Source organism: Palaemon carinicauda, chromosome 44 (assembly GCF_036898095.1).
Source record: "Palaemon carinicauda isolate YSFRI2023 chromosome 44, ASM3689809v2, whole genome shotgun sequence".
Classification (NCBI taxonomy): domain Eukaryota; kingdom Metazoa; phylum Arthropoda; class Malacostraca; order Decapoda; family Palaemonidae; genus Palaemon; species Palaemon carinicauda.
The window spans coordinates 32,654,003-32,670,350 of NC_090768.1; the positions used below are offsets into that span (position 1 = coordinate 32,654,003).

Genomic DNA, 16,348 nt, shown 5'->3' on the forward strand with positions numbered 1-16,348 from the left:
GCTTCGCCTCTTTTTATGCCGTTCAATGCTTTCCTTACTTTCTATACTGTTATGTTTGATACCAGCTCAGGTGTTTCATTATTTCTATTGGCAAAGTTATTTCTTATATCATTATTGTATAACATTGTATGGAATTCCTCTGTAATTCTTATCACTCTATCTCTATTGGTGATAATATTTCCGCTTTCATTCTTTCAAACAAAAAGTCTTCTTTCCATCAATTTTATGCTTCTTCCTTTTTAGTGTTTCCTCATTTTTGGTCTGATTGTGTTTATGAATGTCTTGGGATTTTAGTTTGTTTATTGATTTGGATACTTCTGCTAATTCTATTTCCTCTCTTGGATTTTACCCTCTTCTCCAGAGTCTTCTTTGTTAGGTTCTTTGATGTTTTCTGATTAGTTGGAGCAAATTTTTTATGTTGACCAGGCTGACATGAGTCTTTTTATTGTTTATATATGACATATCTGTTTTTGACGTTGTTAATAGTTTATATAGGCATATCTGTTTTGACGCAGTTACTGTTTTTAGAATGATATATTGTTAATTTATTCTCATCATTTATTTATTTCCTTATTTCCTTTCCTCACTGGGCTATTTTTCCCTGTTGGAGCCCTTGGGCTTATAGCATCTTGCTTTTCCAACTAGGGTTGTAGCTTGGCTAGTAATAATAATAATAATGATAATAATAATAGTTTTCCTTGATCTTATTTAGGAACTTTTTCACCTATCTCTTGTGCTGATTCCAATATTTTTTCTTATTAAATTAGTTCTTTTTTTACTAGCTTCCATTTCATCATGTAGCTAGAGTATCTATTTTGAATTGCCAATCTATACTCATCAGATATTTCTCTTATTAAAGGAACGTTTAGTTTATTTCTTAAGATTATTTTCTCTTTCTTTCATTAGATCAGGAAAAAATGTTGCTTCTCACCATTCTATGATCGCTTGCCTTTAACTTGTTTAACACTGATACTTCTGTAACTGAATTAACTTTTTCACTGGGAATAAAATCTATTTCTTTTCTCCATTTGTGCTTTTCCATATCCCTTTTATGTTTCTTTTTATAAAAAGTGTTCATGATTTTAGGATCGTTATTTTTAAAGCAAAGTCTACGTACGTCTCCACCATCATTTCTTGTGCTTACCCCAAATTTATGTACTACTGATTCTCTTCTCTTCTTTTGAACTACTTTAGCATTGAAATCATCCAAAACAAATGAAACTTGAGTCACGTTTTCATAGATATCTTCACACACACACACACACACATATATATATATATATATATATATATATATATATATATATATATATATATATATATATATATATATATTGAAGATTGGTAATTGGAATGTTATAACCATGATTCACATTGGGAAGTTGCAGCAAGGGGAGAGTGAATTTATGAAGTTTAGTTTGAATATATTGGCCCTAACTGAAACACGTTGTAAGGGGATTGGTGAGGGAACATTAGACTAAGGCAATATATATATCTACTCAAGAAGATCAGATGGAGTTGGAAGAGAAAGGGTAGGAATGATGACACCAAGAGCAGAAAATGCATTAACCGAGTGGAGAGCTGTAAATAGATTGTTACTAGCAAAGTTCAAATCAAAGTAGTGCAATATGAGTATTGTAGTTTGCTATGCCCCAACAAGCGATTCTCCTGAAGAAAGGAAAGATGAATACTATGAAGAACTGCAGAGTGTAATAGATGAGATCCCAGAGAGAGATATGAAAATTGTGATTGGTGACTTCGATGCTAAAGTTGGAAGAAATAATCAAGGGATAGAGAATGTGATGGATGTCGAGGGTCTTGGCGAAGTTACAAATGAAAATAGAGCATATTTTATAAGTTTCTGTTCAGCAAACAATCGTGTCATTGGAGGTACTCTTTTCCAACACAAGAACATTCATAAGAATACATGAACTTCACCATGTGACAATTACAAAAATCAGATATATCACATAGACATTAATAAAGAGAGAATGGGGGCTCTAAGAAATGTAAAAAGCTATAGAGGTGCAGTTATTGGTAGTGATCACCAGCTCCTCATTGCCACACTGAAATTAAAACTGAAAGCACCGAACAGAAAGATAGATAGAATACCTAGGTTTAACAGAACTAAGCTTTTAGAAAAAGGGCATAGAGAAACATTTGCAATTGAATGTAGGAATCGATTTGCAGTTTTAGAGACTTTAAGAGACGAAGAACAGACAATTAATGAAGAATGGTGTGGTCTTGGGACACAGTTACAAGAAAGCCATGAATATCCAACGATACTTGGGATACAAAAATAGAAATTGATTGTTGAAAGTTTTCGAGGAAATTATGAAAATTACAAAGTAGAGCATGTTAAGTATTCCAGTATTGACAGTGGGGTCAAAAGAAAAGCCAGGAATGACTGGAGAGAATATTTTGACAGTAAAGCAGATGAGGCTGACAAAGCTGTGAATTTAGGAACTGGCAGTGGTGTAAGAATTGTTCATATAATTATTAATGAAATCTCGACTGGGGCAAAGAAGAAGAAGAAGCATGTACCCATCAAAAAGAGAGATGGCTCTGTTATAGCAACAGAAGATGAAGAAAGACAACGTTGGTTGGACTACTGTAGTGAGGTAATGAATAGGTAATATGAAGAGATTAATTTAATAGATAAAGCTGAAGCCGATGAAGACATTGATGTGCCCACGAATGAATTCAGTGTGTTTAAAGTCGAAGCTATGAAAATATAAAAAAGGAGACCTGATTGATTGCAATAATTGCAGAGGCATAACACTTACGTCAGTTGTTATGAAAATATATAGTATGCTTAGTCTAAAGAGACTGGAGAGAAAGATTGATGAAAAGCTAAGAACTGAACAAGGTAGAAATTGCACTGACCAAATTTTCATTTTGAGATATGTACAGCAATGCATAGAATATAGAAATCCCATTTTGATCGCATTTGTGGACTATGAAAAAGCCTTTGATAGTGTGCACCGGCCAATTTTATGGAGAGCCCTGTGTTATTATGGAATTTCTCATATACTGTATATGTTAAATTTGATTAAGTCTATTCATGAGCATAGCAAGTGCAAAGTTAATGTTAATTGGGGCTTATCAAATGAATTTCCAGTGAACAGCGGAGTACTCCAAGGGAATGTGTTTTCACCTATGTTGTTTATCCTCCTCATGGATTTTGTATTGCATAGAACAGTCAGAGATGGTGGAGAAGGATTGGACTGGATTGGTGATAGGAATTTAGAAAACCTAGAGTATGCTGATGATGCTGTTTTGTTAGCTGAACACCACAGAATTTGCAATGCTTGCTTACCAGAATGCATGAAATATTACAAGAAGTTGGGCTGAGGATAAATAGAAGAAAGACAGAGATGATGAGAATGGAGTATGCAATGGAAGATGAGATATCATTGGAAGGAGAAAAGATTAATGAGGTAGAATCATTAAAGTATTTAGGTACTATGATCGCCAATACAGGGTCTTTAGAATGAGAGTTTAGTGAAAGGTTAGACAAAGCAAATCAGACAATGGCTAGGTTAAGAAAAAAATTGGAAATCAAATCGCCTGAAATTACATTTAAAAATCAGACTATATATCAGTTTAGTGAGATCGGTGTTACTCTATGGACATGAGTCATGTTATGACAATGAAACAATCTCCAATAGATTTAGTAGATTTGAGAACAAAGCCTTCAGAATAATATTGGGAGTTAAATAGCAGGACAGGATTAGAAATGAAACTATAAGAGAGATTACTCGAGTGCCATATGTGGATGAGATCATGATGAAGGGTAGATGGAGGTGGTTTGGGCATGTTCTTTGCACTCCCCAAGAGAGGTAATTAACCAAACGTTCAGCTGTTCTCCACAAGGTACTAGAAGAGTTGAAAGACCCAAACCCACATGGCTGAGGACTATGAAGTGCGAAGAATGGGTTGATGAATGAAGAAGTATTCAATTAAAGCTCAAGATAGAGGTCACTGGCAAAATCTAACCGAGGCCCTTTGCATCAATAGGGGTAGGAGCAAATATATATATATATATATATATATATATATATATATATATATATATATATATATATATATATATATATATATATATACATAGCGAGTCATGGTAAGACAATGAAACAATATTCAACAGATTTTGTAGATTTAAGAACAAAGCCCTCAGAAGAATATTGGGAGTTAAATGGCAGGACAGGATTATAAATGAAACTATAAGAGAGATTACTAGAGTGCCATATGTGGATGAGGGGTAGATGGAGGTGGTTTGGGCATGCTCTTTGCACTCCCCAAGAGTGATTAGTTCACCAAATTTTCAACTGGGCTTCACAAGGCACTAGAAGAGTGAGAAGACCCAGTCCTACATGGCTGAATCCGATGAAGTGTGAAGTAGGTGATGAATGGCGAAGTATTGATTTAAAAGCTCAAGATAGAGGCAACTGGTCAAATCTGGCCGAGGCCCTTTACGCCAATAGGCGTACGAGGAGATGATGATACATATCTTAAATACGGACATGAGGGACAATTCTCAAAATGAACGCCCCTGAGTCACCTATTTCATTGTGCAGAAAATAGTGTGAATTCACATTTCCCGCCTTTGAGTACATATCTCTAGGTACCTTACCTTTCTTGAACTTTCTGAAGTAACTTTGAAAGATGTTTGAACTTTATTCTAATTTTGAATCTACAATGAATCATATGACGCAATAATGATTACGGCAATAATAAATGGGAATAAGTAAAGAAAAGTCAGGATGCGTTCATCATAGTTATAAAGTTTAGTTAAATATTTTTGTTGAGATTTTTGTTTATTTCAAGATCTTAGATTATTTTTATGATAGTTTTAAATATGAAATTTAATTTATGAATGAAAATATTTAGCAATAAATGATACAATTATTAGAATTTTTCGACAAAATTTTAGTCCGAAGTAAAGTATAAACTTTCCTTTCGCCATCAAGGCACAAACTAACACCACTGTGTTTGTGCCGTGACCAAAAAATCAGGTCATTGGCGTATTATTGTTATTATAATTAGTGAATTAATAGTGCACAATGCCTCCCAAGAAAGGAAAGAAGGGCAAGAACAAGGATGATTGGGAGTCTGACCAAGAAGAGACGAAAACTAAGGCCAAGATAGTGGACAGCGATGACGAAAGTGTTCCATCTGTCACTGCTTCACAGAAGAAAAACAAGAAAAAGAAAGGCAAGAATAAGCATGAAGATAGCGAAGAGGAGGTAATAAATACGACTGTAAATGATGATGATGATGGGAAGAAAAAGGGTAAGAAAAAGAAAGGGGGAAGGGGTAAGAATGACGTGAGTGATGACGAGGTGTCCAATACCCCTAAGCAGGTTGATAATTCTCAGAAGAAAGGGAAAAAGAAAAAGGGGAAGAAAGATGACTGGAGTGATGATGATGATGATAAAGTCATCGATATCAACAAGGTGAGCAACAGTGAGGACGAGTCGAAATTCGAAGACAAGACCCCAGGCAAGCAACTCAAGAAGAAAAAGGAAAAGAAGAAAAAGGGGAAGAAAGACGATGACTGGGAAGACGAGGATGATAAGCTGGTCGAGAAGATGATCAATCTGGAGGTGGCCAGTGATGCCGAGGAGGAGTTCGCACCAAAAATCCAACCGAAGGGTAAAAAGCAAAAACAGAAAAAGCCGAAGAAAAAAGTCCAGGAGAGCTCCGACGAAGAAGAACTGGATGACATGGAAGACGAAGACGAGGAGGAAGAGGAGAAAGAAGTGGAAGTGAAGAAGGAAGTAAAACCCCCAAAGAAGGAAGTAATTGTGAAGGAGGTTCCAAAGGCGAAGGAACCAGAGGAAGAAGTCAAGAAGACCCAAGCGAAGGAAGAGCCCCGTAAGGAAAAAGATAAGTCGCCCACCCCTGAGACAGACTCTATGGAAGTAGATGAGGAGGAGCCTCCTGCAGGGGACGACGAAGAGGAGGAGGAGGAAGAGGAAGCGGAAGAAGAGTCTGAAGAGGCAAAACTAAAGAGGAAAAGAGCAGAAGGTGAGTATTCTGAAGTAAATCTTGTTGTGCCCATAACATTTCATATACTGTACTGAACATGGGGTGTATGTATCTTAGCGGCCACCTGTATGTATTATTATGTCTAACTTAAAATACGGCAGTGTAAGGGGGGTCACCAGTAGCTGTTCCCCCCCCCCTCTCCCGTTAGGTAAGTAGGTAAGGACATGGCTTGTATGTTAGGTTGTGGGGGGGGGGGAGGGTGAAAGGTTAGGTTAGTTAATGTCCTTTTTTAATCCATGCTGGAAAAATTGGCCACTGATATACAAAGGCTCTCTGAACATTTTATGTATACTCTGTAAAATTATAGTTATGGACAGAACAACATTTTGAACATAAAAGGTAGTTTTTCCTGTAGTTAATAATGTGCGGTCACTGAATTTGACCTTCATTTCAAACCAGATAAACCAAAAACCCGTTTGATCTAAGAATGGGGATATTTTTCTAGAAATCTAATGGCTTTTGCTCCGCCGTGCGCTCGCTTCGCTCGCTGAAAAAGAAAAACACCAAGCTCCTATGTAATGGCAAGCAGTACGTGCTGAGCTGTTCACGCTGACCTCATTGATTATTATTTCTTAGATAATTAAGTTTTTATTTGCATTGAAAATAACTCATTTTCCAAGAAAACAGACTTTTTTATTTTCTTATTGGTACACCTGTCTTATTGTAGAAAACCTTTTTCTGTCTGTAACTATAATAGAACTCACGATGGTTCTTGTATTTTTATCCTTTGCCTTCTGAATGCTGCACAATGATCACCAAAAATGACTAACACAACAGATAGCGAAATCTCTCATTTTATAGTTATGGTGAATAGAGAGTTAGGGATGCAAAATAATTTTCGATCATTTTTTATTTGAAGTGAGAATAGAATTATTACAGTTTAAGCAATAAGAATATTGAATTTTCTCATTTTACTATCTGCACCTTATTTTTGATAAGGTATAGGTATTAGCCCTAGTGTAGTAACATAAGTAGTGCATTGAAAGGTTTTTGAAGTGATACTATATCGTAGGTGAGATCAGCAGTCGATAGGGTTGATAGTTTGAGATGGACAACCCCCTCCCTCCAGTAAAGGAGGAGGATAGATCCCGAGGTTAAGTCAGGTCAGATTGGTTTATTTAAGTTGGGATTTTCGTTTTCCCCTTTTCATAAACCCCAGAGTCGCACAGGTCCCATGATTCTTGTTTTCTTTCCAATAGAAATGAAGGTCAGTTTCCTTTGAAACAAACAATTGTGTAGATAAATGTTATTTCAATGTCAAGAATTCAGTTCTGGTCCAAGGGATATATTTAGTTGCTTGGAACGAGAGTAAAATTCTTATTACGCGGCAAATTGAATTTCTTTACGGGAAAAAAGGTCTATCTTTGTCCGAAATACAATACTACGAAGGTAGTTTTACGATTTATGAAATAAGATTTAGTGTTACCTTACCAGAAGTGAAACCAGATGGTAAGCAAACACAGGGTTGAGACTTTGTCTTAGGTCAAGGTAAGGATATGGCGGTCGCAGTCTCACCTCGGTGGGTAAGAAGGTAAGGATACGTCCTAGGTTAGGTTTGGTGATTTTCTTGTGTTTTTTTCCCTTTGTCAACTACTGGAATTCCATACTGTCTGCCCCAATCGGGAAATATACAGTACTTTAATTTCTAGCCAATTACACAAACCATATATATTTCCCACTCGCTGTCTTGCGTTTTATCCATCTCTGACCATGACTGTTGGGGCAAGCCACCTGTTTAAGAGTTTTGGCGGGATCCCAGTGGAAAGTTGTGGTTTATGGGTGGAGAAATGCCAAAAATGAGTGATTAGAAACAATGATAATTGTCAGAAAGGTATTGTAAATGTGAGATCACAAATTAGAAAAATATGTGGCTTGTGTAAGTATTGTCAAAGTATCACAATTTAAAAAGTTATGACTGAAAAACTACATTGTAAAGGAAACAAACAAGAATGCCAATTAACCTAAAATTCTCCACCTAACCTAACTTGAGAGCTTTAGCCTTACTACCTACTGCGACCACCACCATTTAGACAGCCGTATACTTACCTACTCTTCTTGTACTGTCGTATCCTTATCTATCCCCCTCTTTTACTGTCGTATTTTACCTACCCCGAACACTCATAAGTATCCCCTTATACTGTACTGACATATCCTTATCTACCCCCTTATTTGGTCATATCCTTACCAACCCACCTTATACACTGTCATATCTTTACCTACCCCCCTTATACTGTCGTATCCTTACCTACGTCCCTTACACTGTTGTATCCTTACCTGACACCCTTATACTGTTGTATCCTTTCTGAACACCCTAATACTGTCGTATCCTTATCTACCCCCCTTATAAGGTCGTATCCTTACCTACCTCCCTTATAAGGTCCTATCCTTACCTACCCCCCTTATAAGGTTGTATCCTTACCTACCCCCCCTTATACTGTCATATCCATACTTACCCCTCTTATACAGTACTGTCATATCCATACTTACCCCTCTTATACTGTCTTATCCTTAGCTACCCCCCTTATGCTGTCATATCCTTAGGTATCTCCTTATATTATTACATCCTTAACTACCACCCTAATACTGTCATATCCTTACCTAACCCCCTTATACTGTCGTATCATTACCTACCCCCTTACACTATCGTATCCTTACCTAACCACCTTTATACTATCGTATCCTTACCCACCCCCTTATGCTGTCATATTCTTTTCTACCCATGCCTTATACTGTTGTATCCTTTTCTACCCATCCCTTCTACTGTCGTAGCCTTTTCTACCCATCCCTTCTACTGTCGTAGCCTTTTCTACCCATCCGTTATACTGTCGTATCCTTACCTACCCATCCCTTATACTGTTGTATCCTTATACAGTACTATTGTATCCTTACCTACCCCTTACACAGTCGTATCTTTACCTACCCCCCCTTATACTGTCATATCTTTACCTATCCCCTCTTATACTGTCATATCCATCTTTTGTTCCCACTTTCGTTTGCTCTTTCACTGGTTTTGTTGGCAGACAGGTGGCTGTGTTTTCGCAGTCTTTGGTTCATGCAAAACCAAATGCCAATGGTGCTTCTGATGCCTGACTAAACTTGTTCCTAAGCCTTTAAAACATCCAGAAAACAAGAAAATTCTAATTTTTAGAGTTTTGATAGGAAAAAGATTGCGGAACCTTACCCGCCTATTCCTAGTGTGGCTGTGAACTCAACCTCAGGGGATCAACTTTCCCATCAGAAGCGAAGGTCTGACTTCTCACCCATGTTATTCTGTCCCTAAGCGTAAGCGCTCATATGGCCCATTCCCGACAGATATTTTTTATTTTTCCCCACAGATCCAGTTCTGATTGAGAAACGAACCATCGTTTTTTCAGATTTATTTTGACAGACCCTGTCTCTTGTAGAAATCAAGGCTCTCCTCATTCCTTTTTAGATTTTTAGTTAATGGTTCTTGCTTGAAGAAAGAATATAAAGATGCTCAGTGTAACGGGGAAAATTTCAGACAGGTTTTTAAGCAAGAACCTAGCCTGGTAGTTCCTCGACAGGATCACAGACCATCTACATCATCACCAGTTGTTATAGACGTGTCCTCTGAACTGTCCCCATAGGTTATCCTGGATACCACCATGGTATCTCCATTGGAAGATCCAGCTTCACTCTATGAAGATAATGAACCTGATTAGAGGCCTGTAAGATCACGGTGATCCCTCGACGCCCAAGGGGTACAACTATAGACAAAATTTTTTCAGTAGCAGAATACCTGACTCTGTTCAGACGAGAGACACTGGAGCTTTTAAACAAACAGTTGTCTGCAGTGTAAAATTCCTTACAATCCAGTAGGATTTGTATACTGCCTCCTCCTTGTTTGTCAAGACAGAAAATTCTATGTGGATTCAGAGGCTCATCCTAGTCCTCTTCTCTAATTGAATCTAGAGAAGTCTAGTCTCGATTTTCAGAGTCGTCTTCATTACCTAGGCATGGATTTAGACTTGGGCCAAGACAGAGCATATCCATCTTCAGACAAAGTACTAAGACTTAGACAAGTGCCAGCTCCCTTTCTCAAAAGTGTAGCTCTCCTAGGTCATTCTTGGAAGAGGCTCATAGGCCATCTCACTTCCCTTGATGTTAATTTCCTTCGAGAGGATGCACATTCGTTCACTGCAGTAAACATTAAAGCATAAGTTGTGCAAGTTTCACACCCTTCTTCAACTCGGGTGAAGGTCCTCAAGAAGCGAGAATAAATCTCCAGTGGTGGTTGAAGGAGGAGAACTTATTAGCCGGAATCCCACTCTAAGTTCCTCCTCCAGAGTTTCTTCTCTTCCCTGATGCCTCCAGGCAATGCTGGGAAGCTCACCCATGGGAAGTGCAAATTTCAGGGATGTGGTCACATAATGACAAGACCCTCCATATCAGTTACCTAGAGATGAAAGTGTCTTACCTGGCATTACTCCACTTTCAAAATGTTGAAAGGTCACTTTGTTGTGTTTGATGAGTGACAACTTGACTCTAGTAACTCACGTTAACAAACTAGGATGCTGAGTATCTAGTAGCGGCGATCCATCCATGGAGGGGTGCAAATAAACTTTTCTCCTTTCCGCTGTATTCCTGGTAAAAGGAGCGTAATAGCCGACAATCTGACCATTCTGAACCTCTGCTCTCCTTTCCCATTTATTCCTGGTAAAAAATATGTAATAGCCAACAGTCTGAGCTAATTGGGAACAGCAGTTGGTTCAGAATAGTCTTTGCTCCCTCAAATGACAATGAGTGTTTTGACTTTGTAGGGTTCCCCGACATTGGACATGTTTGTAATCCATCTGAACCACAAACTCCCTGTGTATTGCTCTCCAGTTCCAGATCCAGGTGTGGCAATGTAGGAGACATTTCAACACCATTGGGATGGGGGTGGACTTTTTACGGCTTTCCCCTGTTCTGCCTGATTTGTCAGGTCCTGGACAAAGTAAGGGGTAAGCAAGGGCATCAGAAAATGTGAGAGTAACACTGATAGCTTGTGGAGTGGTACCCGGACCTTCTTGATCTTCTGGTGGAACATCCAACGTGAAAAATTTGCACCTTGCATTCCATTGCCTCTCTCTTCATGGATGGAGGTTAGCCAGCACCTTTTCTGGAGGGAAAGGCTTTTTGAGACCAACTGCGAAGCAACCTTAGGGATACGTCCGTAAGTCCTCTGCAGCAGTCTGTCGATCAATGTGGTCACTTTTCTGCGATTGGTGTTGTAGAAGGAGTAATGCTTCACTTGAGTCCACTACAGTATTCCCTTCAAATCGAAAGGAATCTATCTCCCCTCTTCGTGGGAACAGTCAGCTGTGATTAAAAGCTTCGAGCAATCCTGCTGTCACCGAGAACTAAAGCCTCAGTTTGGAGTGTGATTAAGGTTCTAAGGTCCCTCACGATGGCATCTTACAAACTTCGTCATCAGGCTTCTGATAGAGATCTTATCTTAAAGACGGTAGCCTTCTCAAAAAGAGTGAGTGAACGTCATGGTTTATCTTGTCTATTACACTCTAGGGGATGAAAATGCCTGTCCTTTACCTTTGTTCCCAAGTTTGTGGCAAGGCCCAAAATCCTTCAAATTTAGACAACAGATTTTACCTCGGTTATTAAAGAGGTAACTTCTGATCCGGACAGTCTGTTACATTGTCCTGTTATAGCAGTCCAACATTATCTGAAGATAATTGCTCTATATTGTCCTAAAATACCTAACCTATTTTTGAGTACGGGTCATAAGAAGAAAGTAACCAAAATCAATCTCGTTTTGGTTGAGGGAAGTTATCCTTATCCTTAAAGCTTCAAAATCCTCTGGAGAAACAGCATCTGGTGCCCCTCATAGAGCTCACGATATACTTAGTGTTGCTGCAACCCTAGCATTCTCTAATAGCCACTCAGCAGCCCAAGTCCTTAGTGCAAGGGGTCTGGAAAAGACAGACCACTTTTACGGCTCACTATCTTAAGGACTGTACCTATAGATCACCAGACACTTTCTCTTTAGGTCCGATAGGGGCTGTTCAACAGATAGGTTAGGGCATGCCCTTACAGAGCAACCAACTTATATCACATGATTGGTTATTCTCAGAATAAATGGATGTGCAAATGGAATGAATAAGTTCCTGCCCCCTTTACCTCTGCCTTGATATGCCTTAACCAGGAGTACAGTACCTGCTTGGAAGGGACCGTTGTACAAGTAAGAATTTCCATGTGATAACTAGTTATATGTTAGATTAAGTTGCAATACAATTATCTTTTTCTAATCAAATATAAACCTAGTTAAGTCAATGACTTCTATTTTACCATGAGGCAGATATCTAGACTACTCATATGAACCGGTCTCAGTTATCATTAGTATACTGTATAGCTGGGTTAGGGATAATGAAATCCCTGTTGAACTCTACAGACTTCTTCCCACCTAAGGAAGACTCCCCATATAAATGATGACAGATTGTAATGTGTAGGAACAAATTACAAATTTTTAAAAATATTTTGTATTTTCCTAACTATACAAACCTAAAGTCATTTGTTTTAATGTCCCCCCTCATCCAACCCCTCAAATCTTGACCGTGATAAAATTGAACAGCCTTGATGAGGTCCAGCACTTGTCTGCAGTCTGGGTAAACAGCTGATAACCACACATTGTTACCAGCATCCAAAGAATTCTTTCATTCTGGTTGTAGCCAAACGATTTGGGAATAAACCCTTATAAAAGACTGGTTTGTATTGTTATGAAAAATACAAATTGTTTTTAAGATTTTTTAGTATTTATAGCAAGTATAGTTAAAATGTTTTATACAGATGATTGTCCAATACAGTAAGTATACGATTTTATTCATGTTGAGCATACAGTTGTTTTATATTTTCAGAGAGAGAGGCCTTGAAGAAGCTGTCTCATAAAGAAAGAAAGAAAATGAAGCAGAAATTGGAGTACGAGAGGCAGATGGCCACCATGCTTGTGAAAGGTGGCCATGGCACCTCTGCCCTTGATGATACTTTTGCTATTTCTCAGGCAGAAAAGTCAGAGAAGCAACTAAGTCAGATGGAAAATGCTGTCGACATAAAGGTCAGGGATTTTGGCTACTGTCATTTGTTCCCACACTGATACAAACCCTCATTCTTTACTATAGGAGATATTCTAGTGCGAGCTGGAAAATATGGCAGAAAAACCTTAACAAGGTCGTTAACGACCGGGCAGGTAGTTACCCACCTGCTAGCGGTGGGGGACCGCTGGTTGGTAGCAACTGTCTACCTTCAATAGAATTCTAGCTATCGCAGTGGTAACACCGCTGCTCCTGCTTTTGTTTGACTGGCAGACTAGCCTTTCTTTTTTGTGTTTTTGATTAATCATTTTTTCTTTTTCTTTGTTAGATGTGATGTCCTCTATTATGAGGAAGCGTTCCGGGGTGCCCCCGAAATCCTGTGGCACCTTTATGTCACTGTTGGAGGTGGATCCTCATTCCCTATGCCCTGGATGCAGAAGTCATAGGTGTTCTGAAGGCTCCCCCTACCAAGTATGTAGAGAGTGGTCCCCCTCTCAGTGGGAGAAGTTCAAGAAAGGAAGAAGAAGAAATCCTAGGACTCCTTACCTTCAGGTTCGCCATCGAAAGATGAGGAGTCTCGGGCCTCCTCTTCGGCCTCTCGTTCTCTCCCTTTAGACTTCCTTGCCTCCTTTCTCCGGGGGGAAGTCAAGGCAGAGTGGCACCATTGATTTAACCCCCATTCCTCTTGGTCAGGCGGATCTCGTTGCCTCTCCTAATGGGGCAATGTTTTCCGCCACTGGGAATGACTCCGTTACCGCTTCCATTCCAGATCATGTACGAGCAGTATGGCCTTACCTTGGACTTCCTGGTTCTCCTTCGGAGGAAGTTTGGAACCAGTTCCTTGCGGGCAAGGTTGTACCTCAGGTCCCTTCTGTTTTGGAACCCTCAGGAGTTCCGGACCTCGCCCATCGCCCGTCATCTCAGTCGGCGCCCGCTGAAGTTTCAGTGGATGTAGTAACTACAGCTCCTGCGGCGCCTACTTCTCACACCGTTTGCACTTCTATAATACACAACGTCACAAGCGCAAACATTGCAGTACCTCCTCCTCCTCCTCCTCCTCCTCCTCCTCCTCCTCCTCCTCCTCCTCCTCCTCCTCCTCCTCCTCCTTGGAGGCTAGGAGGGAGAGAGAGAAGAGGAAAAGGAGAGCTCGCGTTCCTTCGCTGAGACGTTCTCGCCAGAGAGACAGGCGATATAGGAAGAGACATCATTGTTCTCGCTCTTCCTCGCCTTCTATCTTTTCACGAGACGTCTCGCCTTGAGACTATAATCGCTCTCAACACAAACCTAAGAAAAACGCTTCTTCTCGTCATCGTTCTGCCTCGCTGTCATCTTCCTTGTGCGACGAATCATCTAAGAAGCCAGAAGCGCGGCCAAGGGCAAAGCGCGTCCTGACCTCGAACCCTCTCCTTCGCATATTTGTTTGAGGGTCTCCGTTTGCTCTAGGAAAGTCAGAAAGAGCGCTTCTCCTCGCTTTCGCTCCTTATCTTTAGAGAAAGATCGCTCTCGCCCTTCGACTTCTCGATCTCGCAAGTCTCCAGTCATACACTCGCGGGGTCAATCTCCTTGCCCTCATGTTTCAGACAGGTCAACCTCCCCAGTTCCCTTGCTGTCTAATGAGTTAGGGATTAAGAGTCTCTCGAAAACCTCGGAAGAAGACGCAGGGGTTCAACCCTTCTTCTCTTTGGTTGAGAGCAGTGGGAAGAGGGGAAACGTGTTTGCGAGGCTAAAAAGAAAGCACGCCCAGATAGCAGCGACGTAGAACACAAGGCCGATGGCTTCGGCTGCTCTGTTCATTATCCTGTGCTTCATGTTGCAGCTCGTGAGCTGCCCAAGTTACGAGGTAGCACTCGTTGTTAACCTTCAACTTAAATAACTTGTTGATGAGAAGCATAAGATTGCTGCCAGGAGGTTCGTCTCCAGTGGTTGGAGAACCTCCCCTTATGAGGAAGTGTTAACCTTCCCTGGAATTGGGCTGCCTCCCCCTTACAAAGGAGAGCTTCCCCATTTCAGCCGTTCAGCAACCTTCCCTCGTTCGGGAAGAGTTGCTGACATCTCGACGAGGTTTGCTTCTGCTATATTGTTACTGTACTGAAGACTCTGCTTCTTCCCCATTGAGCTTGGGAAAAACAAGTCTAAGGCTTGTTCCTCCTTCGAGGGGAACTTCTCCCTCGTTCGCGAGAGAGATTATTACGCCTACGCTTTTTACCCATAGAGCTGGGAGAAAGCTTGTCTCAGGCGATGTCCTCCTTCGGGAGAACTTCTCTCGTTCGCGAGAGGGAGATTATTACTCCTACGCTTTTTTCCCATAGAGCTGGGAGAAAGCTTATCTTAGGCAATGTCCTCTTTCGGAAGGACTTCTCTCGTTCACAAGAGAGAGTTTTTACGCCTACGCTTTTTTTCCCATAGAGCTGGAAGAAAGCTCGTCTTAGGCGATGTCCTCTTTCGGGAGAACTTCTCTCTCGTTTGTGAGAGAGAGATTATTACACCTACACTTTTTTCTATAGAGCTGGAAGAAAGCTTGTCTTAGGCGATATCCTCCTCCGGGAGAACTTCTCTCTCGTTCACAAGAGAGAGATTATTACGTTTATGCTCTTTTCCCATAGAGCTGGGAGAAAGTTTGTCTTAGGCAATGTCCTCCTTCGGGAGGACTTCTCCTTCGTTCGCGAGAGAGAGATTATTATGCCTACGCTTTTTTCCCATAGAGCAGGGAGAAAGCTTGTTTTATACGATCTCCTTCAGGAGAACTTTCCTTTCGTTCGCCAGAGAAAACTTGTAGGAGTTTGCTGTTCCACGGTCCCTCCTTACGCTTATGGTTCTCCTCCAGGGGCGGAGCGAGAGCCTTGTCTTAACCGACGTTCTCCTTCTGGAGAACAAACCTCCCGGGTGAAGGAGTTATCTTTAGATCTGGAACAGTCTCCCCTTGGGCGGAGTCTGCTGAACGTTCCTCTTTGGAGGTTCGTAGGGTGGAAGGATTTGTAACTCCTCTCCATCCCGGACGTTCTCCTCCTCATGCTGTGAGGATACGTCTTTTTGAACCTGCTAGTTCTCCTCACGTTGACCCTTCGGGGTCTCGTGACGATCACCCTTTAGGCTGGCGTGATCGTGAGCCTTCAGGCTCTACACATGTTGATCCTGCAGGTTCTCATGACTTTGAGAGTCTTTCGGGCCTCTGTCGTGCTGGACTTTAGACTTCACACGACTTGGAACCTTCGAGTTTCAGTTACGCTGAGTCTTCGGGCTCTCTTAAC

At 40.6% G+C, this 16,348-nt stretch overlaps 2 protein-coding genes across 2 annotated transcripts in view; both read left to right on the forward strand.

Moving 5' to 3' along the window:
- LOC137634545 (uncharacterized) overlaps positions 1 to 16,348 on the forward strand; it is a 469,969-nt gene that overhangs the window by 129,813 nt on the left and 323,808 nt on the right. The window lies entirely within an intron of this gene.
- LOC137634246 (ATP-binding cassette sub-family F member 1) overlaps positions 4,961 to 16,348 on the forward strand; it is a 43,722-nt gene continuing 32,334 nt past the window's right edge. The window contains exons 1-2 of the mRNA XM_068366523.1: positions 4,961 to 6,033; positions 12,927 to 13,123. Coding sequence (XP_068222624.1) covers positions 5,067 to 6,033; positions 12,927 to 13,123 — 1,164 coding nt within the window. The 5' untranslated portion in view covers positions 4,961 to 5,066. The remainder of the gene's footprint in view (positions 6,034 to 12,926; positions 13,124 to 16,348) is intronic.